The sequence below is a fragment of the Leuresthes tenuis genome, unplaced genomic scaffold (assembly GCF_036924035.1).
Source record: "Leuresthes tenuis unplaced genomic scaffold, fLeuTen1.0.hap1 SCAF_11, whole genome shotgun sequence".
Classification (NCBI taxonomy): domain Eukaryota; kingdom Metazoa; phylum Chordata; class Actinopteri; order Atheriniformes; family Atherinopsidae; genus Leuresthes; species Leuresthes tenuis.
In genome coordinates, this window is record NW_027325365.1 from 1073556 (window position 1) to 1098646 (window position 25091).

Sequence of the window (25091 nt, forward strand, 5' to 3'; positions counted from 1 at the left end):
GAGTTCCATTCCCAAGCTTTACTGTGCAGGAAAGAGGCCTGATGTTCACCTCGTCCACTTCTCTGGGCTCGGAGGCGTCTGGGATGGACCGTCACACGGTGGAAACGTGTGCTGTGGTCAGACCCATCAGTATTCCACATCTTTGTTGGAAGAAATGGAGCAAAGAGCAAAAGCAGCATCCAGCCTGCTGTCAGCAGCCAGTCCCTGCAGCCAGGCTCTGTGATGGTATGGGGTTGGATCAGGGGGCAAAGCTCATTTCCACTTCTGTGACGGCAGCATTAATGCAGAAAAGCTCTCTGAGATTTTACAGCAACATATGCTGCCTTCAAGGCCACATCTTTTCCTGGGACGTCCCAGCATTGTTCAAGCAGACCATGGAAAACCACATTCTGCCACAGTCCAAAGGCCTGGCTGAGGAAGAAGAGGTACGGGTGCTGGACTGGCTGCCTGCAGTCCTGACCTGTCCCCAGCAGAGAAACAACCACCCCCCCGCACTGCTGCACACCTTAAGACCTGTTTAAGGAGGAATGGGACAAAATAACAGCTGGAACTCTGCATCACCTGGTTTCCTCAGAGTCAGAACGGCTTTAAGTGTTGGCAGAAGGACACAAAGTGTTTGGTCATTATTTGGTATATTTTGGTCATTATTTGGTATAATTTGGTCATTATTTGGTATAATTTGGTCATTATTTGGTATATTTGGTCATTATTTGGTATATTTTGATCATTATTTGGTGTAATTTGGTCATTATTTGGTGTAATTCGGTCATTATTTGGTGTAATTTGGTCATTATTTGGTGTAATTTGGTCATTGTTGGTATTCAGACGTGTTTGCATGAAGAATGGGACAAAATAACAGCTGGAACTCTGCATCACCTGGTTTCCTCAGAGTCAGAGCGGCTTTAAGTGTTGGCAGAAGGACACAAAGTGGGAAAAGGTTCACTGACTTTATGGGATGCTGCAGGTCTGAGGTGTAGAAATGATGTTTGTTCACAGATTAAATGAAGCTGAACAGGAAACATGTTGAGTTCAGACTGTCTGACAGGAAGTAAAAGTCAGAGAAAACATCAAAATAACTGTTTTCTTCATCTGTTTTTGCAGAAAACTATCCCAAGTTTTTCCAATTTGTGGCTGTAAAAGTTATTTTAAGCCTTTTAGGAATGTTATAACATGTAAAACTGATCAGTTTAGTCAGTTTATGGGGTTGACAGAATGAGTAAAGGCTGAAAATCAACACATACAACCCCCCCCCCCGCACTGCTGCACACCTTAAGACCTGTTTAAGGAGGAATGGGACAAAATAACAGCTGGAACTCTGCATCACCTGGTTTCCTCAGAGTCAGAACGGCTTTTCTGAACATTTCTGAAAGAAACAGCCAGTTAAAGCAGAGAATCTGTTGCTGATTTTACTGTTTCCACTGATTCTCGTGTCCAGATCAGGTTCTTTTCCAGCCTGTCTGATACCTCAGTGTAAGTCTGCAGCATTAAAAGTTGAAGTTAAATTGTTTGACCCTCAGATTGAACCTTCAGCTTGTCAGAAACACTTTAATGCCGCAGCTGTTTGATGTGACACTCAGTTTCATCTTTAATTCAAAGAAAATGGTCAATAAAACATCTTCCTTCTTAAGAGGTGCAGCAGGAGCACACAGAGCCATGGAAAGATGATAAAGAACAACCTGCTGGTTTCCTCTGAGACACAAACATGTTGTTTACACGGCGGCAGTGGATGAAGCGTCCTGATGACATCACAGATTTGAGTTAATCCAAGTGACGGCTTAAAGAAGAAACATTATGTAATCATGGCGGAACCTTTTCAGAACGCTTTAAACTGCAGATAGTGATGAAGAGGAGGAGGGAACAGACTCCCAGCATCCCTGCCAGTCTGCTGTTACCATGCCAACCAGAGGAAGCAAATCACAACTCGACTACAGATATAAACACGGCATTAGACTTCCTCAGACAGAGGAGGCGAACAATGTGTTACTGGGCAGAATGGAAAGGAAAGGAAAGGAAAGGAAAGGAGGAGGTAGGGAAGGAGGAAGGAGGAGGAAAGGAAGAGGGAAGGAGGAGGAAAGGAGGAGGAAAGGAGGAGGAAAGGAAAGGAAAGGAAGAGGGAAGGAGGAGGAAAGGAAAGGAAAGGAGGAGGTAGGGAAGAAGGAAGGAGGAGGAAAAGAAAGGAAAGGAAAGGAAGAGGAAAAGAGGAGGAAAGGAGGAGGAAAGGAAGAGGAAAGGAAAGGAAAGGAAAGGAAAGGAAGAGGAAAAGGATGGGAGGAGGAAGAAGGGAAAGGAAAGGAAAGGAAAGGAAAGGAGGAGGTAGGGAAGAGGGAAGGAGGAGGAAAGGAAGAGGAAATGAAAGGAAAGGAAAGGAAGAGGAAAAGGATGGGAGGAGGAAGAAGGGAAAGGAAAGGAGGAGGTAGGGAAGGAGGAAGGAGGAGGAAAGGAAAGGAAAGGAGGAGGTAGGGAAGAGGGAAGGAGGAGGAAAGGAAAGGAAAGGAGGAGGTAGGGAATAGGAAAGGAGGAGGAAAGGAGGAGGAAAGGAAAGGAAAGGAAGAGGGAAGGAGGAGGAAAGGAAAGAAAGGAAAGGAAAGGAAAGGAAAGGAAAGGAAGAGGGAAGGAGGAGGAAAGGAAAGGAAGAGGAAAGGAAAGGAAAGGAAAGGTGGAGGTAGGGAAGAGGAAGAGGAAGAGGAAGAGGAAAGGAAATGAGGAGTTAGGGAGGAGGAAAGGAAAGGAGGAGGTAGGGAAGAGGGAAGGAAAGGTGGAGGAGAAAAGGAAAGGAAAGGAAAGGAAAGGAAAGGAAAGGAAGGGAAAGGATGCCTCCGGGTATGTCCAGCTGCAGATGTTGCAGTCAGATTATCACTCTTTCCTCTAACTGGGCCTGGATCAGAACCTGTCGGATCTGACGGGTCAGTTCCGGGTCAGGTTCGGGTCAGACTCACGAACAACATCTGGAAGTTTAATTCTCGCTGAGAGCACCGCTGCTGCACTTGTGGTGTCACGTGCTCCTGTTTTGGCCGTAAATAAATGATGTCACGGTGCGAATTAAACCCATTTCGTGGTCTTACCTTCACACAGGAAGCCGATGAGCCCCCAGATGAAGTCGCTGCAGCTATGGCAGAAGGTGGGTTTGGTCAGGGTGACTCTCCTGAAGCAGTGGCCCGGCGCGGAGCTCTGGTACTTGGGCCGGAGCCCCGGGGACTGCTGCGCCCTCTTCTTCACCGCCAGCGGGCTCGCTGTCCGGCAGTCCGCGGTGTCAGGGTCCGCCGGGCTGGGCCGGCCCGAGTCGGCCATATCCTTCCACCCAAGCGCTCCAACAAACTCCCCAACAACACGGGGTACAGTTCGGCTAACTTCTGCCGCAGGGAAGCCGGGGTTTCTTTCAGATATTCCACCCCCAGTGCAGAGACATCCCACCGGGCCACAGACAGCGGCGCTGCCCAGCGAAGCTGCGCTGTGCTCGGCGAGGATTCCTAAGTTGTCCCCTTCTTCGGAAGCTGAATAACCAAGTCTAAAAGTACAAAGCAAGACACCAGTCTGCGACAGAGCAACACAAACAAGATTTTATGGTAGATATGACGTCGTTGTCCGCCGGTGGAGAGTCATTCCCTCGGCTGGAGCCAGCGGTGCTGCCCGGCGCAGACGGCACCGAAGTCGGTGTTCCTAATGGAGGAGCCGTGGAGCGAGCTGTCTCACTCCTGGAAGAGAAATCGAGTATCCAGAGACTCACAGTTTGTGTTCCGAGGAGGTGAATCGACGGATCGAGCCTTTTCGACGCCGTTTTCTGACGATCGCGCCCCACGTCGAGCAGATCCTCCGCCCGGAGACAGCGGTGCCACCCAGCGGCGCAGCGCGGAGGAGATTCCCGGAGCCGCCCGCTCAGGAGGCTGCGAGGCTGAAAGATGACTATCGATCCGGTAAACCTGCAAAGCGAGCGTGTCTGCAGCGGTATGACGTCTCAGAAGCGAGTGGGTGATGATGGTGTTTCCAGTCAGAGCGATCCGTCACTCAGCGGAACACCAGCCGGCCCACACCCGGGAGACAGGCACGCGAAACCGGGCGGTGAGACGCTCAAAAGCCGCCGGCGGAGATGGAGATGGACGCTGATCAACAAGTGTGCAGTCCGCCTCGGTGGGGCCGCTTTCATTCAGGGTTTCTTCTTCCTTTTCGGTGTCTGATTCTTCTTCCGTGTCGGAGTTTCCAGCGCTGATTTACTCCTCCTCCTCCCTCCGCTTCATCTCCTTACCTCGCCTCCTTTCCTTCCTCCCTTCTTTCAGTCTGCGCCCTGCATCCTTTCCTTTTCCTGTGGGCCAACAGTTTCCTAACAACACGCATTTCCTCCCATTGCCTCTTTCCTTCCTCTTTTTTAGTACTTCTTCCATTTTTCTCTCTCAGAGCCTGTTGCCCAGACATGAACTAAATTCAGCATCATCCTTTTTCTTTGCCTCCCGAACAAAGGTCTGACTTCATATGAAATTCTTTCATTGCATTTTTACAGGCCCCCTTGTTCCTCATTGTGCCACAACTGGGCTGCGAATAGCTGCTTCCTGCATCACAAATCTGTTAAAGAGATTATTTTTAAAGCATCCTGCTGCTTTATTCTGGTTTTCTAACATATATCTGCATCCTCTTTTCTTCACATTGAAAACTAGGGACCTGACAGTTGGTTTAAAGTTGAATTTAAACCTTTAAGCCAGTGATCCTCAGTCTGGGGTCTAACCCAAACATGTGGAAGACCATAATGACCCGTTATGTTGTCAGAACTCTTTGAAAAGCCTCCACATGACCAAAAAATGCTGCGATAAGAGTTCTGACCAGAACTCGAAGGATAGATCATGTTTTGCCAGTTTAGGCTTCTCTTCACTGGTGACATATTGAGTAAAACTCCTTCTTCCTGTTCCTGGGAGCAGATATCAGGGCGTCTGAAGGTGTAAAACTCCCCAAAAACACAACCCTGGGATTTATTTAGTCCCCTTTGTCTGATTTTAATTTCTAAAGTAGTCACTCCTTAAGTTGGCTCCGCCTCCTCTGCTAAGCCCCGCCCACTCACATCCACCCTGCTGGACGGATGAAGCCAGCTTCTGGTGGAAATGTTCTGCTGTCAGCTGCACTGAGGAGCATGCATCTTCCATCCAGCAGCAGCCTCAGAGGATATAAGAGCCCAGTGGATAAACTATATCTGAGGCTAATGTTCCAGCAGAGTTAGCTAAAGACTGTGAATGTGCAGCAGACACTTTTCATCCCACTGTTTTAACAACTTGGTCCAGTTCAACGCTGGACTGAAGGAACTGAGCCACAAAGAGGATCAGTTCCAACTCTCAGAGCCTGAACTTCAGAGCAGGGAAATGGAAGCATCTGAGAAATAACTCCTCATGGTTTATTTACTGATTTATTTCTTCCTTTAGCAGCAGCTAACGCTAACAGCTAACACTAACAGCTTAGCTAATGAAGATGACGTACACCAACTTCTAAGGAGTTACTGCTGTTCCTTTCTGAAAGATGAACATTATTGTTCCCACATTACTTTGTTAGCTGAAGCTTTCTAGCTGAACGGTTCCGTTCTGTAACTCAGACAACCTGCAGCTGTGTTTAAGGTGTGTTTCCAACACAACACCGGTCCTCTCCTCACTCTCGGTGTGCTAACGTTAGATTATCGGCATGTTTCTGATAAAGATGGAGGTCTCCAGGTACAACTGTTTAATGAGGTTAATATATCCAAAATGTTTAAACGCAGTAATTAACGGTTCACATGCATTACTACGAGTTACGCTGTGCACATCTCTGGCTTGGTCCATTACTGTTGGTGAGAAAGCATCGTTTGCTAGCATCTGCTGCTAACTTACAGCTAACTGCTAACTTAGTGCTAACTGCCAACTTACTGCTACCTGCTAACTTACAGCTTACTGCTAACTCACAGCTAACTGCTAACTCACAGCTAACTGCTAACTTACAGCTAACTGCTAGCTTACAGCTAACTGCTAACTTACAGCTAACTGCCAACTTACAACTAACGTAGTGCTAACTGCTAACTTACAGCTAACTGCTAACTCAGAGCTAACTGCTAACTCACAGCTAACTGCTAACTTACAGCTAACTGCCAACTTACAGCTAACATAGTGCTAACTGCTAACTTACAGCTAACTGCTAGCTTAGTGCTAACTGCTAACTTACAGCTAACAGCTAACTTACAGCTAACTGCTAGCTTAAAGCTAACTGCTAACTTACAGCTAACTGCTAACTCACAGCTAACTGCTAACTTAGTGCTAACTGCTAACTTACAGCTAACTGCTAACTTACAGCTAACTGCTAACTTAGTGCTAACTCACAGCTAACTGCTGACTTAGGGCTAACTGCTAACTTACAGCTAACTGCTAACTTACAGCTTACTGCTAACTTACAGCTAACTGCTAACCTGTTTCCCTCTGGGATCAGTAACTATCTGTATCTACAGAGCTGTTTCTGGTCTGACTGCAGGAACAGCTTCATTCTGTCTGTGTTTCTGCATTAAATCACTCAGCAGCTGTCCAGATGTTGATGAGGTAACGCAGGTAAACACACCTGAACTCTCCACAGCAGCATGGCAGCATGTCCTCAGCCAACCTACATACAGAAACTAACGTCCTGTTTGAATCTCTCTGGTAGCTCCTTGAAACTGATATAATTCCACATTTCTGTCAGAGAGTCTGTGCTGCTGGAATTAAACTGTTGGGCTTCTTCAAATAAAGCGACCATGAACTGACTTTATGTCCGTTGGTTAAACACTGAAGACTTGTTTTACTCCCATTCAACCCTGAGTCCAACAGAAACAACGTCTCCAACACAGTTTTCTTCTAATTCAAACCACATCAGAAAGCTTTTATTGTAGCATCGTTTTTCTATTTCAATGTGTGCAGAACAGATCAATCTGGGCGGACTTCTGCATCTTAATGACATAATCTGGAGAGAGATGCTCTGATCATGTGGTGAAACTCATTTGGTTGTGACTGAACTGGGTCAGAAAACTGCACAGGCCGCATGTGACCACTAGATGGCAGTGTGACGCAGTAAATATGGGGAGAAACTAGACTAAACAATTTTTAGTTCCCATTCAAAGTGGATACAAATAATGTAATTAAGCTTCTTCATTTCACACTAACTGAAGCTCCATATTTTCTCCATTATTCATATTATTTCAGCTGCACTGAACAAAAAGAGTCAATCAGGGACATTTTTCTTTCATTCAGTTGTTTAATAGTTACATTAAATTCAAATCAAATCAAATCTAAAATGAGGAAAGTTAACTTTCATACAGTATAAGCTCAACTTCTTTATTTAATTTGGTAATATTCATCAATTTCTTTTCTCAATGTCATCAATTCATCAAACGTTTGACCAGCAGGTGGCGCTGCAGGTCAGCAAATTGTTAGGAAATCCTTCAGCTGATCCAGTGTTTTGATTTAACTGCAGTGAAATCATCATATGATGACATTTTCAGATGCTTCTGTGAGTTTTTGGAATAATAATTTTGACTAATTTCACATGATGCACAACAGAAAAAAGATCTTTGGATGTGTTTATCCACCACAGTGTTGCATTAATAAAATATACAACATTCAGAGGTATATTTTATTATTGATGATAAATAGCTGAGAATGTTTTAATCTGTCAGGACCAGGAGACAAATCATGTCAGCGGATTTTTCCTTATTTCACAGATGTATCAGCTGTTTTTAATCCAAAAAGACACATGACAGCACATTTAATGACATTAATGTCATCTGAAACACACAAATGTAAACATGCAAAAAACTGTTTAAGGGGACACTCAGTGAATGGAAGTAAAAAAAAAATCTGCAACAAAGAGACAAAAATGACCAGAAAGTGACTAAATAAACCAAAAAGAGACAAAAAAGTGATAAAAAAGACCAGAAAGTGACAAAAAAAGACCACAAAAAGACCAGAAAGAGAGAAAAAATTGATAAAAAAGACATTAAAACGACAAATAGACCACAAAGAGAGAAAAAAGACCAGAAAGTGACAAAAAAGACCAAAAAGAGACAAAATAAACCAGAAAGAGACAAAATAAACCAAAAAGAGAGAAAATAAACCAAAAAGAGAGAAAATAAACCAAAAAGAGACAAAAAAGTGATAAAAAAAGACCAGAAAGAGACAAAATAAACCAAAAAAGAGACAAAAAAGTGATAAAAAAGACCAGAAAGAGAGAAAATAAACCAAAAAAGAGAGAAAATAAACCAAAAAGAGACAAAAAAGTGATAAAAAAAGACCAGAAAGAGACAAAATAAACCAAAAAGAGACAAAAAAGTGATAAAAAAGACCAGAAAGAGACAAAATAGACCAAAAAGAGACAAAAAAGTGATAAAAAAGACCTTAAAATGACAAAGTAGACCAGAAAGAGAGAAAACAGTAAAGCCACAGTGAAGGTTTATCATGTCACAGCTGGTCTGCAGCTGGTATTTTACTCCTTAGAGTTATTTATGGAAATTTAGGCATTTGACTTCCCATATAATTGAGAATATGTGGGGTCAAAATGTGCCAACAGTGAACTTCCTTCCTTTGGTCCACAGCTGGGCATCGAAAGCTCCAATAAGAGAGAAGTGTGACAGCTGTCAGGAACAGCTGCAGCGCTCTGTGTTGGTGAATGCTGCCCCCTTCTGGACAGAGGGTCACATCACAGGCAGGTGAAAGGTCACGGACGCACCTTGCTGCTGTGACAGTGACCTCAGGCTTTTATCAGCCGTCTGCAGACGCTAACTCGGAGCAGGCAGCGTTTCTGCTGAAGCCTTTGGCTCCTTATCAGCTTCAGTTACAACATGAAAGACATTCTTTCCTGTAACACGAGTCGACACCAAGCGCTTATCTGGCTACAAGCTGATATCTTTAAGTAGCAGCCATCACATGACTGTTTATTCTAAGAAGAGCAGAGTCAGTGAAGGAACTCACGTGTTTCAAAGCTTTATTTATGTACAATAAACATCTGGAATGGTTGTTAACATATTTACACATATTTACATCAGGAAAAAGCCTTTTAAAACACTAATATTTGAAGAGAATAGTGAAAGTCTTGATCTAACTATTCGAGTTTTCTGAGTGAAACTTGTGTGGTTAGTAGTAAATATGATTACTGTAATTCAGCGGCTCGAGTTGAAACGAACTCAAGTAAAAACGCACTTTTCTTAATATAAGAAACACACGAACATATGTACAAGTGGAAGGTGTCACACACACAGTCCAGGTTAGCGGACGCTACGCTACGCAGAACCTTTACTTCACATTTTGGAAGAGGTTTAAAAATATTCTAAAACTCTCGGTGCATTAATTAAATGTGCAACATTATCGAATTACTGCAATTCAAAGCACTTAAGAAGATAAAAAAAATGTTACGTTTAAGGAAATATCCTTAATAAAAGCTTCTTTTCAGCATAAATTCATATTTCCTCGTCTTGCTGAGTTAAAAAGTGCGTTTGCCTTCTAATTGATAAATAGCTTAAAACATTTTATTTCATTTCTCTTCAAATCTAACGATTGAATTCAGTGAATGTGGCGTCACGCTGTGCAACAACAACATTTCTGTCGTTGTTACTCAGCTGGTCTCAATAAATCACTGAGAAAATAACACAAGAATCTCTTTTCAGAGCCAGAATCACATCTAATCAATTAGGATTCGGTTCTGTTCCCAACAGGCTCCTCCCACTGACCGCTGTAACCAATCAGAACTGGACCCAGTCTGTGAACGCACCACACAACGAGCTGCACGTGCACGAAGTTCGGATGCTCCTGTACCAAGCAGCTGAGTGTGTTTCCTGAACATCTGCAGTCCTACGAACTCCTGAAGAGCCGCAGAGAGAGTTCGTAGGTCAGAAACATGGTGGAGCTCATCGGGAAGCCTCTGATGGCGTTTACTGACGCTCCCCGGAAGAAAACCTGCGAAACAACGAGGTTTGAGTTATATGCTCAAAGTGCTACTGTGTTTAAAGTGGAGTTAACTCATCTATGCTGGAGCCCTAATGGATTAAACCGGCTTCCGCTGGTTATTTTCCCAACGAGGCGAACGGATCCTCAGCTGCTGCTTTAGCTCGTTCTCCTTTTTTCTCTTTAGCGGCAGATCGTTAGCATCGCTAAGCTTCATGTGTGAGGGATCCTCAGCTGCTGCTTTAGCTCGTTCTCCTTTTTTCTCTTTAGCGGCAGATCGTTAGCATCGCTAAGCTTCATGTGTGAGGAATCCTCAGCTGCTGCTTTAGCTCGTTCTCCTTTTTTCTCTTTAGCGGCAGATCGTTAGCATCGCTAAGCTTCATGTGTGAGGGATCCTCAGCTGCTGCTTTAGCTCATTCTCCTTTTTTCTCTTTAGCGGCAGATCGTTAGCATCGCTAAGCTTCATGTGTGAGGGATACTCTGCTGCTGCTTTAGCTCATTCTCCTTTTTTCTCTTTAGCGGCAGATCGTTAGCATCTCTAAGCTTCATGTGTGAGGGATACTCTGCTGCTGCTTTAGCTCATTCTCCTTTTTCTCTTTAGCGGCAGATCGTTAGCATCGCTAAGCTTCATGCATGAGGGATACTCTGCTGATGCTTTAGCTCGTTCTCCTTTTTTCTCTTTAGCGGCAGGTTGTTAGCATCGCTAAGCTTCATGCATGAGGGATACTCAGCTGCTGCTTTAGCTCGTTCTCCTTTTTTCTCTTTAGCGGCAGGTTGTTAGCATCGCTAAGCTTCATGCATGAGGGATACTCAGCTGCTGCTTTAGCTCGTTCTCCTTTTTTCTCTTTAGCGGCAGATCGTTAGCATCGCTAAGCTTCATGTGTGAGGGATCCTCAGCTGCTGCTTTAGCTCGTTCTCCTTTTTTCTCTTTAGCGGCAGATCGTTAGCATCGCTAAGCTTCATGCATGAGGGATCCTCAGCTGCTGCTTTAGCTCGTTCTCCTTTTTTCTCTTTAGCGGCAGATCGTTAGCATCGCTAAGCTTCATGTGTGAGGGATACTCAGCTGCTGCTTTAGCTCGTTCTCCTTTTTTCTCTTTAGCGGCAGATCGTTAGCATCGCTAAGCTTCATGTGTGAGGGATACTCAGCTGCTGCTTTAGCTCGTTCTCCTTTTTTCTCTTTAGCGGCAGATCGTTAGCATCGCTAAGCTTCATGCATGAGGGATACTCAGCTGCTGCTTTAGCTCGTTCTCCTTTTTTCTCTTTAGCGGCAGATCGTTAGCATCGCTAAGCTTCATGCATGAGGGATACTCAGCTCCTGCTTTAGCTCGTTCTCCTTTTTTCTCTTTAGCAGCAGATCGTTAGCATCGCTAAGCTTCATGCATGAAGGATACTCAGCTGCTGCTTTAGCTCGTTCTCCTTTTTTCTCTTTAGCGGCAGATCGTTAGCATCGCTAAGCTTCATGCATGAGGGATACTCAGCTGCATGTCAGAACCAGCTCTGAGCTCTCAGTCTTGTCTTTTTCTCTGCATCATAGCGGATAAATGAGCAGATCAGACATAATTACAGCACAGATAACTAGCTTTACTCTCACATCTTATTTACTCTGGGAGGTGATTACTTTCTACCGGATCAATAACGAAGCAGGAACACTGTCACAACTCGGCCTTACTCTGAAAGATGGATGAAATTCAAGCCCCAGCAGGTCATTTAACGCGGGGAAACTGTCCTGTAATAACCTGAGTCATTGATCGATGAGCATCAAGTCACATGAGCAGCTCGGCTTCTCACAGCAGCTCAGGATCTTTTGGTATTGATCACTTGGCAAATGTTTGCCAAACACATTCAATGAAGATTTCCCACATTGGAAATGGCAGCAGTTTGTCTTAATTTTGCAACCTTTTATGTAACAGTTTCTGGGAAACGTCTTTTATGACTCTGTTCTTAATGCTTTGTGATGTGAATCCTTCTCACATGACTTTCAGCAGGTTTCAGGGAAGCCTGACAGGAACCTTTAATGATCAGATTAATGATTAAAACAGCAGGACGTTTCCAAGTAAACGAAGTAATGAAGCATAAACTGGCCTGAGTTAAACATCCTTATTTCACCATAAACCTGATTCTGTTCTTCTGTTTAATGACCAAAACAATGCAGCACAATGAATGCAACCATTATCCAAAGATATGTCCAAAACAACTGAAGTGACTCATTTTAATCTGACAAAAAAGGCAAATAAAGTTTTTCTTCATTAACAGAACAGCCACACAGCTCCAAAAGGTGCCCTTTATGATGCCTGCAGGGCTCTTTCAGTCGGGCCTTTTAGCTCTGAGGTCGAACTCACTCGTGGTTTTTTTGTTCTGGACTGTTTTATCCCTTAAGGTCACAGCCGAGCCGAAGGTCATTTCAGTTAGTCTGATAACACATAAACCCCGAGCTGAAACTTAGCGAGACCTGGTGGGAAAAGGAAGCCGTCACTGCAGAGTCAAAGAGGCAGAAACAACTGAAAATGATCGACCAACAGCACGAAAACACCATCTTTAATGATCTGGCGCTATAAAGTGTGACGCACAGTTTCCTCTCTCACAGCATCTGATAATCAATAGCTTCTCTCTCCACACTTTCAGCTTAAACTTCAGCCGTTTGGAAGTTTCAGCAGAGAGAGAAAAGTATTAAACAACTAAGCTAGAATTTATGGACAAATTCAGCATGAGATGACTCCTAATTCATGGTTGACTTTTGGGGGAAATCATGCTTTGCTTTCAGCTAAAAGAGGTGGAGAAGTCCAGTTCTGCCTGCTTCCAGTTCTGCTGTAACCCGGAGGTCAGAGGTCGGAGGTCACGTGCTCACCTGCGCTCCCTCGGTCCTGTAACTGTCGCTGATGCAGTGTAAAACTCCCTTGTACTTCCTCTGCAGCTGAGCGTCGGCCTGCATTCGACTCTTCACCACGTCGGCCGGCGTAGCCGTGACCCAGGAAATGGACCCTGAGGAAGAGGAAGAGTCAGGGTTAGGGTTCAAGGCCCAGCTCCAGTCATATAAAAGCAGAAATGTTAACAATAAGGTTGTTAGCTTAGACTTCAGGAACATGTTTCAGTCAGGAAGCCTCAGAAATGACTCCATATGGCCAAAGAAACCACATAATGGTGCATTTATCAGGTCTAATCTGACTGGAATCTGTCGGTTTAAGTTAAAAAAAGCCGTTACACAGTAAGTCTAAATGAGACGTTTACTGAACGTCTGAATCGTGGGACAAACAGCCTTTTCAGTTCCTACTTTCAGGCCAAACATCGGGGCCTCTTGAGTTACGGCACAGTTGATTCTGGCCGTCTCTGTGCAACGTTTTGTCTGCATCACGTGTTCTCAGTCGGCCAGCCTGCATCTGGAAGCAATCGAGCTGAGGGCTGCGGTGTTTATCCACACAGCCCTCATTGGCTGGATGCTAACACACCTTTTATGCTGTACGTTTCTGTGCTGATAACAACCACGAGAGCCCCACATACGGAAGAAATTATGTCAGTTTCTTGAAATTATTGCCTGGGAATGAGGTCATCACACCAGAAAAGTCTTTCTGAAACTCAGGTCACGGATATCTGTGACACATCATCCCAGATAAAGAATAATCAGGGTTTCACAAGTCAAATAAACAGAAAAACACGCTTCCTGCAGTAAAGGAGCACATGGAAGACAATAAAAGGTCTGAAAACAAGCAGAAATCATCCAAAATACAGACAAAGACCAAGATGGAAGCTTTCTTTTACAGTCTGTGACACAGCAGGGAGACTGAATTTATCAAAAATAAGTTGTTATCTGGATGCAGCTGAAGTTCAGTCTTTAGATTTACAACCGTCTGTATCTTCTTACCCTCTGATCCAAGTAAAATATGCAGATTTTACTTCACTTTGTCTTACTTTGGATACTGAATTTAACTTATTTTAACTTATCAGCAGCAAAACACAAGAGCTGCAAACAGCGATCAGTCATTAAGGTCAACAAGGGGTGAAAAAATGACTAATAATAGTTAGATATCAATTCTACAAGTGTTTAAACCTTTTAAAAGAATGCTTCAACAGTCAAAGTTCATCATTCTGGAGGCTTTTTAGGTAAGCGTCAGGTTTTGGGAGGATTCTCTGTGAGTGATAATCTAATTTAGAATGTTTTATATATAGAAGCCGACAGTAAGGAATACGATCTGGAGCTATCAAATCACCAGAAGAAGAGCCGAGCAACCCCTGCTCGTGGTCTGCAGACTCTGAAAACATTTAAGAGTGAATGGACTCTGACTCTTCAATAAAAACAAATTATTGACCAGGAACGGAGCTACAGGGGTGTTTTCTGTAAGTTATCAGAGCCAAAACTGTCAAATACAGGCTGAAACACTGAAAAGAGTTCCTGTTAACTCCCTCTCTCCATCAGTTGATCAACTTCCTGCTCCGAGACCCAACATTCAGCTCAGCAACATGCACAGAGCGAATGCCATGTTGGTCTCCTACTCTGCGGCTTCCAGCACGAACACCTCCAACAGGAAAGCTTCTGACCAAATCTCACAATGAAACAGAAAACCTTCCGAACACATTTCATTGGTGATGTTCAAAAGCTGAACATTAAATGCTAAATTTACCTGCTAATCCGCCAGCGAGCCATATAGAGCAAGGATGAGGGCTGGATGAGGCGTCTGGTCTCAGCAGGTCACAGAAGAAGGCGTAAGGCAGGAAATAGAGCGTGTATCCAGGGACGTCCCTGAGGATCATGGCCCCGGCCCCTCTGTAGAGGCCCTGGAGGCCCTCAGTCTGCAGGATGCTGCTGATGCAGTGGATGGGGCCTCGGTAGAGCTGCTGGCTGGGAATGTTGACGGAGCGCAGCGGGATGCTGGTTCCACTGGGCACGTTACCAGCAAGGTGCAGGTTTTCTGCAAGAAAGAAAGAAATTACCAAAATATGACCAAAGAAATTACCAAAGAAATTACCAAAAAATGACCAAAAAATAACCAAAGAAATTACCAAAATATGACCAAAATATGACCAAAGAAATTACCAAAGAAATTACCAAAAAATGACCAAAAAATAACCAAAGAAATTACCAAAATATGACCAAAATATGACCAAAGAAATTACCAAAAAATAACCAAAGAAATTACCAAAGAAATTACCAAATAAATTACCAAAAAATGACCAAAGAAATGACCAAAATATGACCAAAGAAATGACCAAAGAAATTACCAAAAAATGACCAAAGAAATGACCAAAATATGACCAAAATATGACCAAAGAAATTACCAAAAAATAACCAAAGAAATTACCAAATAAATTACCAAAAAATGACCAAAGAAATTACCAAAAAATGACCAAAATATGACCAAAGAAATTACCAAAGAAATTACCAAAAAATGACCAAAAAATAACTAAAGAAATTACCAAAATATGACCAAAATATGACCAAAGAAATTACCAAAAAATAACCAAAGAAATGACCAAAATATGACCAAAATATGACCAAAATATGACCAAAGAAATTAGTTAAATATGAGAAAGCATGTTAGGAGTTTCTTTGAGTGGCGACGGCCAACTGAACGGTTTAATCTCTGATTTACTTAAACTCTGGTAAAAAGTAGTGTTTCAGTGTTTCTCCACACTCTGAACTAATTGTGCAGACCAGAAGTGTCAGGAAAGAGAGAACATCAGAAACATTATGTTCATGTCAGCCAGGAACTACCAGTTCTGGAAGAGATTACATAACCCAATCATCACAAATACCACACACTTCGTTTATCAGCAGTTTGTCGTTGGCAGTTAAAATGTCGACTTTTTATTTCTGTGCTAAAATAATCTTTATCGAGGTAATCGAGGCGCAGCACTTCGGATGAGTTCACTCTGACTAAGCTTTCTGGCACTTTGGACAATCATAAAACTATGAAATGAAAAAATATGAAAGTTCCTTTGAGAAAGTTCATAAAATAAATGTGAGCTGCACATGGCTGCAGGTGGTAGAGGGCTGAGCTTGGCAAACACATGAAAATGCTGTAAATGTTTCATTCTTACAATTTAACTGATGTGAACTCAGTTTGATCAGTTTATGTTTAACAGCCCAGACAATACAACCTCAACCAAAGAAATGACCAAAGATATGACCAAAATATGACCAAAATATGACCAAAATATAACCAAAATATGACAAAAGATATGACCAAAGAAATGACCAAAGAAATGACCAAAGAAATGACCAAAGAAATTACCAAAATATGACCAAAGAAATGACCAAAATATAACCAAAGAAATGACCAAAATATAACCAAAATATAACCAAAGAAATGACCAAAGAAATGACCAAAATATAACCAAAATATAACCAAAATATGACCAAAGAAATGACCAAAGAAATGACCAAAGAAATGACCAAAATATAACCAAAATATAACCAAAATCATGACCAAAGATGTGACCAAAATATAACCAAAGAAATGACCAAAGACATGACCAAAATATAACCAAAATATAACCAAAATATGACCAAAGAAATGACCAAAGAAATGACCAAAGAAATTACCAAAGAAATGACCAAAGAAATGACCAAAGAAATGACCAAAGAAATTACCAAAATATGACCAAAGAAATTACCAAAATATAACCAAAGAAATGACCAAAATATAACCAAAATATAACCAAAGAAATGACCAAAGAAATGACCAAAATATAACCAAAATATAACCAAAATATGACCAAAGAAATGACCAAAGAAATGACCAAAGAAATGACCAAAATATAACCAAAATATAACCAAAATCATGACCAAAGATGTGACCAAAATATAACCAAAGAAATGACCAAAGACATGACCAAAATATAACCAAAATATAACCAAAATATGACCAAAGAAATGACCAAAGAAATGACCAAAGAAATGACCAAAGAAATGACCAAAATATAACCAAAATATAACCAAAATCATGACCAAAGACATGACCAAAATATAACCAAAATATGACCAAAGACGTGACCAAAGATGTGACCAAAATATGACCAAAATATAACCAGAATATGACCAAAGAAATGACCAAAGAAATGACCAAAGACATGACCAAAAAAGGACCAAAATATGACCACAGAAATGACCAAAGACATATCCAAAATATGACCAAAATATGACCAAAATATAACCAAAATATGACCAAAGAAATGACCAAAGACATGACCAAAATATAACCAAAATATAACCAGAATATGACCAAAGAAATGACCAAAGAAATGACCAAAGACATGACCAAAGATATGACCAAAATCATGACCAAAGACATGACCAAAAAAGGACCAAAATATGACCACAGAAATGACCAAAGACATATCCAAAATATGACCAAAATATGACCAAAATATAACCAAAATATGACCAAAGAAATGACCAAAGACATATCCAAAATATGACCAAAATATGACCAAAATATAACCAAAATATGACCAAAGAAATGACCAAAGACATATCCAAAATATGACCAAAATATGACCAAAATATAACCAAAATATGACCAAAGAAATGACCAAAGACATATCCAAAATATGACCAAAGAAATTACCAAAAAAATTACCGAAGAAATGACCAAAATATGACCAAAATATGACCAAAAAAATTACCAAAGAAATGACCAAAATATAACCAAAATATAACCAAAATCATGACCAAAGACATGACCAAAAAAGGACCAAAATATGACCACAGAAATGACCAAAATATGACCAAAATATAACCAAAATATAACCAAAATATGACCAAAGAAATTACCAAAAAAATGACCAAAGAAATGACCAAAATATGACCAAAACATGACCTAATTTTTGCTTTATTAGTTAAAAAATAAACTGTCTAAATGAATACGAAGCCCAAGTAAACAAACCTTGATTTACCTGCTAGCACCGTCTGCGTCTGCATTTGCAGTCTGATCTTCACCAGATCCACCGGAGCTCCCAGGCCCACTGACATCAGTCCAGTCAGCATGCTGGCCACGGTCAGGTCCAACATGCTGCAGGGATGCCGCCCATCGCCATAGCGATACTTGCTCATGAGTCTTTGAACGTTGCTGAAGAAGCCGAACACAGCTGAGTTGTAGACCGTGATGCTGGCCAGCGGGAAAGACATGCCCTTAAAGAACCCCGCCACCTGAGCGTTGCATTCAAAGGAGAGAAAACAGTCACTGGTCGTCATGGTGACCACTCCAAATCAACAAAAATACAAAGATAAAAAAGGTCAAATCTGGAAACGTTTAAACTTTTAATACTCTGAGAATATCAGCCAGCACATTATTGCAATCCATGTTGCAGGGCAGGTCTGAGGTTTGGGACTGAAGGAGGCCTGAAGGAGGTCTGAAGGAGGCCTGAAGGAGGCCCGAAGGAGGTCTGAAGGAGGCCCGAAGGAGGTCTGAAGGAGGCCCGAAGGAGGCCCGAAGGAGGCCCGAAGGAGGCCCGAAGGAGGCCCGAAGGAGGCCTAAAGGAGGCCTGAAGGAGGTCTGAAGGAGGTCTGAAGGAGGCCTGAAGGAGGCCTGAAGGAGGTCTGAAGGAGGCCTGAGGAGGCCTGAGGAGGCCTGAAGGAGGCCTGAAGGAGGTCTGAAGGAGGCCTGAAGGAGGCCTGAAGGAGGTCTGAAGGAGGCCTGAAGGAGACCTGAAGGAGGCCTGAAGGAGGCCTGAAGGAGGCCCGAAGGAGGCCTGAAGGAGGTCTGAAGGAGGTCCGAAGGAGGCCCGAAGGAGGTCTGAAGGAGGCCCGAAGGAGGTCTGAAGGAGGCCTGAAGGAGGCCTGAAGGAGACCTGAAGGAGGCCTGAAGGAGGCCTGAAGGAGGTCTGAAGGAGGCCTGAAGGAGGCCTGAAGGAGACCTGAAGGAGGTCTGAAGGAGGCCTGAAGGAGGCCTGAAGGAGGCCTGAAGGAGGTCTGAAGGAGGTCTGAAGGAGACCTGAAGGAGGTCTGAAGGAGGCCTGAAGGAGGCCTGAAGGAGGCCTGAAGGAGGTCTGAAGGAGGCCTGAAGGAGGCCTGAAGGAGGCCTGAAGGAGGCCTGAAGGAGGTCTGAAGGAGGTCTGAAGGAGACCTGAAGGAGGTCTGAAGGAGGCCTGAAGGAGGTCTGAAGGAGGCCTGAAGGAGGCCTGAAGGAGGTCCGAAGGAGGCCTGAAGGAGGCCCGAAGGAGGCCTGAAGGAGGTCTGAAGGAGGCCTGAAGGAGGCCTGAAGGAGGTCTGAAGGAGGCCTGAAGGAGGTCTGAAGGAGGTCTGAAGGAGACCTGAAGGAGGTCTGAAGGAGGCCTGAAGGAGGTCTGAAGGAGGCCTGAAGGAGGCCTGAGGGAGGCCTGAAGGAGGTCTGAAGGAGGCCTGAAGGAGGTCTGAAGGAGGCCTGAAGGAGGCCTGAAGGAGGCCTGAAGGAGGCCTGAGGAGGTCTGTTGTTTCTGGCAGAGACAGCTGAGCTGAAACTGACACATCTGGACACATCTGGAGGCTCAAAAAGCAGTAAAAGAGCACAAAAGGTCCAAAATCAGAGCAGCGAATCCTGGCCCCGAACCAGATTCCTCCTGTTTTCTGAACAGGTCCCAACACCAATGTACAGATGATGAAAAGCATTCTTTTAAAGAAATGTGCAGCAAACAGAGGAGGAGTTTACCGTTTCCTTCCTGTAGATGGTGAGGATGCAGTGGACAGTGTTCCTGTAGTTCTTTCCCGCCTGGAGACGCGTCTGGAAGAAAGAAACTGAGCCGTCAGAACTTAAAGGTCACTTAAAGGTCACTTAAAGGTCACTTAAAGGTCACTTAAAGGTCACTTAAAGGTCACTTTTAGGACTTCAGCTTCAGCCAGAAGAAGCATCTTCTCTTTCTCAGAGTTCCTTTCCATCAGAAAACTTCTGGGTTCAGAGCCAGGCTGCATTTCAATCCCTTTTCTGAAAAACCCATTTTTCTTCCTGCAGATGATGTTGAGGAATAAACGGTGAGATTTACTGCCTCATGAGGGAATTATCTTTACTGCACGGATAAAAACTGAACCGGCTCTGTCTCTCCTAACTTTGGGCTTTCAGGGCTCAGAATCTGAGAGACAAACAGTCGGATTTTTACTTTAACTTGTTTTTCTCTGCTTTTAAAGGCACTTTTCTATCAGCTTTAAGTTTTATGCTTCACTTAACTTAAAGAAAAGAGTTGATAAAGCTTTATCAGTACTTTGTGGTTAATGTTTTATGAGATCAGGAAGTGAAACATTTTACTTTGTTAACGAAGGAATGAAATCCAACTTCTGGTCTTTGATTTCTCCCAGTTGGAAGTTGGAATTTAAAGTAATTATTCAGAATAAATGCAGCACAAACACAGGTTAGTGTTCCTCTGGTCTGTAAAGCAACATGAGATGTGTCTGGTTAGGATAAAAGAGGTGGAGGGACGACTCCTTTCCTCTTCCATGGTCAACAATAAGCAAAGAGTCCTGCTGTCAGGCTTTTAAAGAAGGAATCATGCCACGAACATCCCACTTTGCTGCTGCAGCATGTGGATGTAGAGCAACTAGAAACGGGATGAGGCAGCTGTAAAAGTCGAGGAAAGGTGAGATAACGTCCCGCTGCAGGCCTTAAATACCTTGACTGTGTCCAGCGGATGTCCTACGACCACACTGGCAGCTCCTGTGGCCAAAAGTAAAGGAAAACACGATGAAGCACAGGAATAACATGGAATAATCAGTGAAGTTTCAGTTTACAAGGTTGCTTCTGACTTTTCTGAGCTGGGCCCTTTCACTTTGTGATGTGCTCCAATGCAAACAGACAGAGACCCGCTGACATCTGAGTGTGCATTGGCCTCCTTATGTGCTCCCATGTGACCGTTATAGCCTTCAGAGTCGTCCTCATGTGGCACTCGCCTGAAAATGGCTGCTCTGCCCCTGTTAACCTCGCCTCACGCTTTATTACCGTGTAACAATCACTCCCACCAACGCCCAGTTCCCTTAAACTCTGTTGGACTTCACTTTGGAGCATGCTGAGGAGGCGCCGTGGAAACAGAATAACACCCAACAAGGTTAGAAAAAGCATATTTGAACATGAGCTGAGGGAGAAATGCAGCTCAGTCCTGCAAAATGGGGAGAAAGTCCCAAAAAAGAGGCCTTTGCAAATGGAGCAGAACAACAAACTGAGCTTTTACATCAGGGAACAACTCATTTTTCTGTCTTTCACTGTTTAATTCACTGTTTAATTCACTGTTTGGAGCGCTGAATGTGAGATAAAAAGTGCAGATTGAAGGGTCCGGGTCCCTCTGAGCTGTGAGAGCAGCACTGAGCGAACATATGGAAAATTAATCTGTGGAAAATCTCAACTTCTTCTTCCAAAAACAGCAGGACAAAAGCCAAAGTGTTCACTGAACTCTTCCTCATGTTGATTTTGGCCGAAATACAAATGAATCTAAAGGATAAAAACAACTTTTAGGCCCCTCAGCTGTGTTCAGGTCTTTCTGGATTCACCAGAAACTTCTCAGAGGATCTAAAAGCTCATGATTTCATTTTAAAGGCGCTGCTGATGAACGGATGAACGAACTCCAGTATCTCAGACCTACTTTTTATGGTTACGCAACCAGTGGCAAAGCAGCAGTGCCCCCACTGCGTGTCTGTCACCGCGTGCCCGCCAGCGCGTGTCCGTCACCACAGTTACACTTTCAACTTAATCAGGAAAGCTGTGACAGTCTGTGAAGGCATCACCGGAGGCTTTTACAGCTTTATTTCGGTGTGGGAAAGCGGAGGCGGGCGCCGGAATGCGCCGTGGACCCCTTTGTTTACGCAGGATGTGGATGCTTCAGGGGCTGCAGAAAAACTCCACTCCAATCATTTCACACGTAGATTAACTGGCGCAGAAACTCAGCATAAAGCGTGAAAATAAAGCTCACCTGCGATCCATCCTGCAATAAAATCATCCAAGCGAAAACTCTTCGAACTCTGCATGTTCAGAACTCATCGGCCAGCGGACGGAAACTCGGTCCCAGGGTTCAGGAGGACGGACAGACTTCGGCTTTTACCGGTAACAGCTCGGTTGTTCGCGTTTCTGACAGAAGAAAAACATTTTAAAGAGAGTATATTGATAAGAAGACGGTGCCGAAGCAACGACCAATCAGAGCTGAGGGAGCATCTGCGGGACAGATAATCCGACCAATCAGGTGCGAATTGATAAAAAGCGAACAGCCAATGGGGAAGCTGTCATGGAAATGAGCCATGAGGAGGAACAGGACCTGTGTCTCTGCTGTTAACCTGAACCCAGCCGCTCACGGTCAGGTTAGGCTCTGAGAATGACCTCTGCCCTTTGACCCCTCTGCTAACAGTGCCCGGGAACCACCTTGAGATCACAGGGAGGCTGCAGGAAACTCACAGCCTGAGGCACACGATCAGCTGCTCCAGCCTCACAACCAAACAAGCTAAATCTGTTGATTTCTGCTCTTTTTATCCTTATTTTCTTTGTGCCACTGGAAACTAAATTAGAACAGAGGAAAAGTTGTTTTCTGGGGGTCTCACTGACTCGGGTAAAGTGATGGAAGGGAAGCAGCTCAGTGCTACATCATGGTAAAATACACTGATTTAGTAGATTCCCAACACTTTGCAAAGCTCATGTCAAACCCACCTTATGGACCTCACATCTGTCCCGTACAACAGGCCAGAGTTAGGCCCAGATGTTTCAGGCCCAGATGTTTCAGCCACACTTAGCCCGATCCATAACTGATCCAGAGGTGCCGACAGTAAAGCTGGAGCCTGTCCCGGCTGTGATTGGCCGAGAGGCCGGGACTTCTTCCACAGAGCAACACGTCTCCAAAGCCTTAGCTTTTAACTTTATGAAAGGCCCAAAGCTGAATTTGAGTTGCTCAGCTTTTGATATAAAACATTTAATCTAACTGTGGATGTGGAACGGTCGGCTCGTCTGTGAACACAGTCTGTGTGGAATCATATAAGTTAATATTTCGGAGGACACTCCTCTTCCTCCAGACGTGATCCCACTCTGATAAAATCATTTTCACACTTTGTGGAAAACTACCAGAACAAAACAAGTGAGTCATGTAAGAAAAGAAGAGGAACAGCTGTTTCTCTTGTCTTTACTTTGTCATTTTCTCACATTTATTCCTCATTTTAATCTGAAAACAGACCCCATAATGTTGCAGGAGCTTCATGATTCAGTGTCTTTTTCCACAAATTAACCTGAAATTTACCTGAAAATCTCAGATTCTAAACTTCTCAGCTCTACACTCAGAGTTAAATGATCCGGACACTAAGTAAGTCTCATTCTCGCCTTTATATTCTGCATTTTACTTTCTGTTTCAGTTTCAAGGACAAGTGATAAAAAGTAGAAAGTCTTCAGTAACCTTTAACAATAGAATAAAACACCTTTTGTTCTAGAGGTTTTTCACTCTTTATTTAAGTTTTTATTGATGTAAGTTTACTGTCTAAAGTAAAAAAAAAAGAGATTAAAAGACTAAAGTTGTTCATTAAGTTGTGCTCAGATGTGAAGAAGAATGAATTCAGGTTGTTGTTTTCAGCCTAAAGTGGCTTTAACCCACAAAACTGAGCCAACATGTGAGGAGTCTGACTTATGGCTCACGGTTTAAAGCCCAAAGATGAACTGTAAAAAGTCCTGATCAGTGAAACTTCATCCCTCATGTGGTTGCATGAAGCATCACGTTCCCCAGAGACATCCCGTCCACTGCATTAAATGAACGTGACTTTACTGTCGTGGTAATATCACGGGTTCAGTTTAGGGGAACAGTGACTAAAGGGGAGCTGGGTATCAGATGAAATGTAATATTAACTGTCCAAAGCTCAGCAGAGGCTCAGAGGAGAGACTGACGTGTTTTTCTCCTCTTCCTTTAAATTTGGTCTCTATTTGCTCACATGCTGATGGATTAAAGCAGGAATAAGATGGTGTAGAAGAAGGAAAGCATATAAAAACCTGTCATTGCCAGACAGCCTATAGGCAGCGTGCGAATGTTTGCTTCTGGGGGGTCTCATATTTTTCTGTATCACATTTCAGGGACTGAAGCTCTTCACCCGGTGTGTTGACTGGTGGAAATTAGGTCAGAGTTGACCAGCTGACAGTCTCAGATGTTCAATCACCCAATAAAAGATGAAAACTTGCTTTTAAATTTGAATAAAATAGCAAAGCAGAACAGCCTCTGCAAAAAGTTCAGCGTATGTGAGGAAAAGGAGTTTTTCCAGAGCTGCTGGAGCATCTTTGAACTGAGCATAACATCAGAATCCTGAGTTAAAGTTACCTTTTGGATGGAAGAAGGTGTTTCTGGAACATCGGATAGCTTTACTTGTCCTCAGGTTTTAATTAACATTTTGATTTCCACTTCTTCAGCTCTCTTCTATTCCTCAAATTATCGATATTTCACAATGTTCTCGAGTTAAAAAGTCCAAATTATTGTGAAGTTTATGATTTGTGAAACCTATTTTGACAGCAAAGCTGGGCGTAAACTGTCAGAAAACAACATAAATGTAGTAATAAGGGCCCTTTTAAAGTAAAGTATGTGAACCTGGAGCCTGGAGTCGGTTTTTAAGCCAAAACATTAACGACCAACGAAGACTGACAGCAAAGTGAAACGTTTCTGGACAAAATCTGATCAGATGTGATGCGAATTCTTTGATTTGCTGCTCTGATGCGACTCCACTCCTTCCTGCATCCATGTGAGCCCTTTTGAACAAATATTAACTGTTTATTATCACTTTTGTTAGAACTTGCAGGATTTAAATGAGCAAAGAAAAACGATGACATGTGACAGTTTAGGAGGTTAAATATATGATAATGTTTGAGCCTGTGAGACGGTTTAATGTCACGATGTTGAAGGTGATGCAGTGTCCACTTCAGCCTGATGGTGTCAGTGTTTCCTCAGTGATCTGGGGTCCAATGATCCCAATAACATCTGGCTGAAGGTCTCCTGCTATGTCTTTCTGGGTCTGACTTTCCAGAAGAAATCTTCAGATATACAGAGAAAAATGTGTGTTTTCAAGTTAAAAAGCCAAAAAAACCTGTTCTTTACATATTAATTCCAGGATTACTGTATCTAACAGTTACTTGTGTGTTTTTCCCTCATGTTTATGAAGTGTACGAAGTCCAGACAAATGCACGTGTGAATAATAAACACCACCTGGTACACTAAATCTCTGCAAAACATATTTTCTGCCTGTGGCTTTGAACCCATGGAGGTTCAGACATGCAGGCAGGTGCTGATTGGTGG

General features: G+C 43.1%; 2 protein-coding genes across 2 annotated transcripts in view; both read right to left on the bottom strand.

Annotated features, from left to right (window-relative positions):
• LOC140317648 (diacylglycerol kinase theta) overlaps window positions 1-4212 on the bottom strand; it is a 41733-nt gene extending 37521 nt beyond the window's left edge. Inside the window, exon 1 of the mRNA XM_072395124.1 lies at window positions 3063-4212. Within this exon, the coding sequence (XP_072251225.1) occupies window positions 3063-3288 (226 nt within the window). The 5' untranslated portion in view covers window positions 3289-4212. The remainder of the gene's footprint in view (window positions 1-3062) is intronic.
• Window positions 4213-8929: 4717 nt separating this feature from the next.
• On the bottom strand, window positions 8930-21936 carry slc25a48 (solute carrier family 25 member 48). Its single transcript, XM_072395128.1, has 7 exons — window positions 21762-21936; window positions 20472-20515; window positions 19520-19591; window positions 17790-18042; window positions 14516-14803; window positions 12748-12881; window positions 8930-9914 (listed from the first exon to the last, which is right to left on the bottom strand). The coding sequence occupies exons 1-7, from the start codon at window positions 21814-21816 to the stop codon at window positions 9810-9812; spliced, it is 951 nt and encodes a 316-aa protein (XP_072251229.1). The 5' UTR covers window positions 21817-21936; the 3' UTR covers window positions 8930-9809.
• Window positions 21937-25091: the final 3155 nt, after the last annotated feature.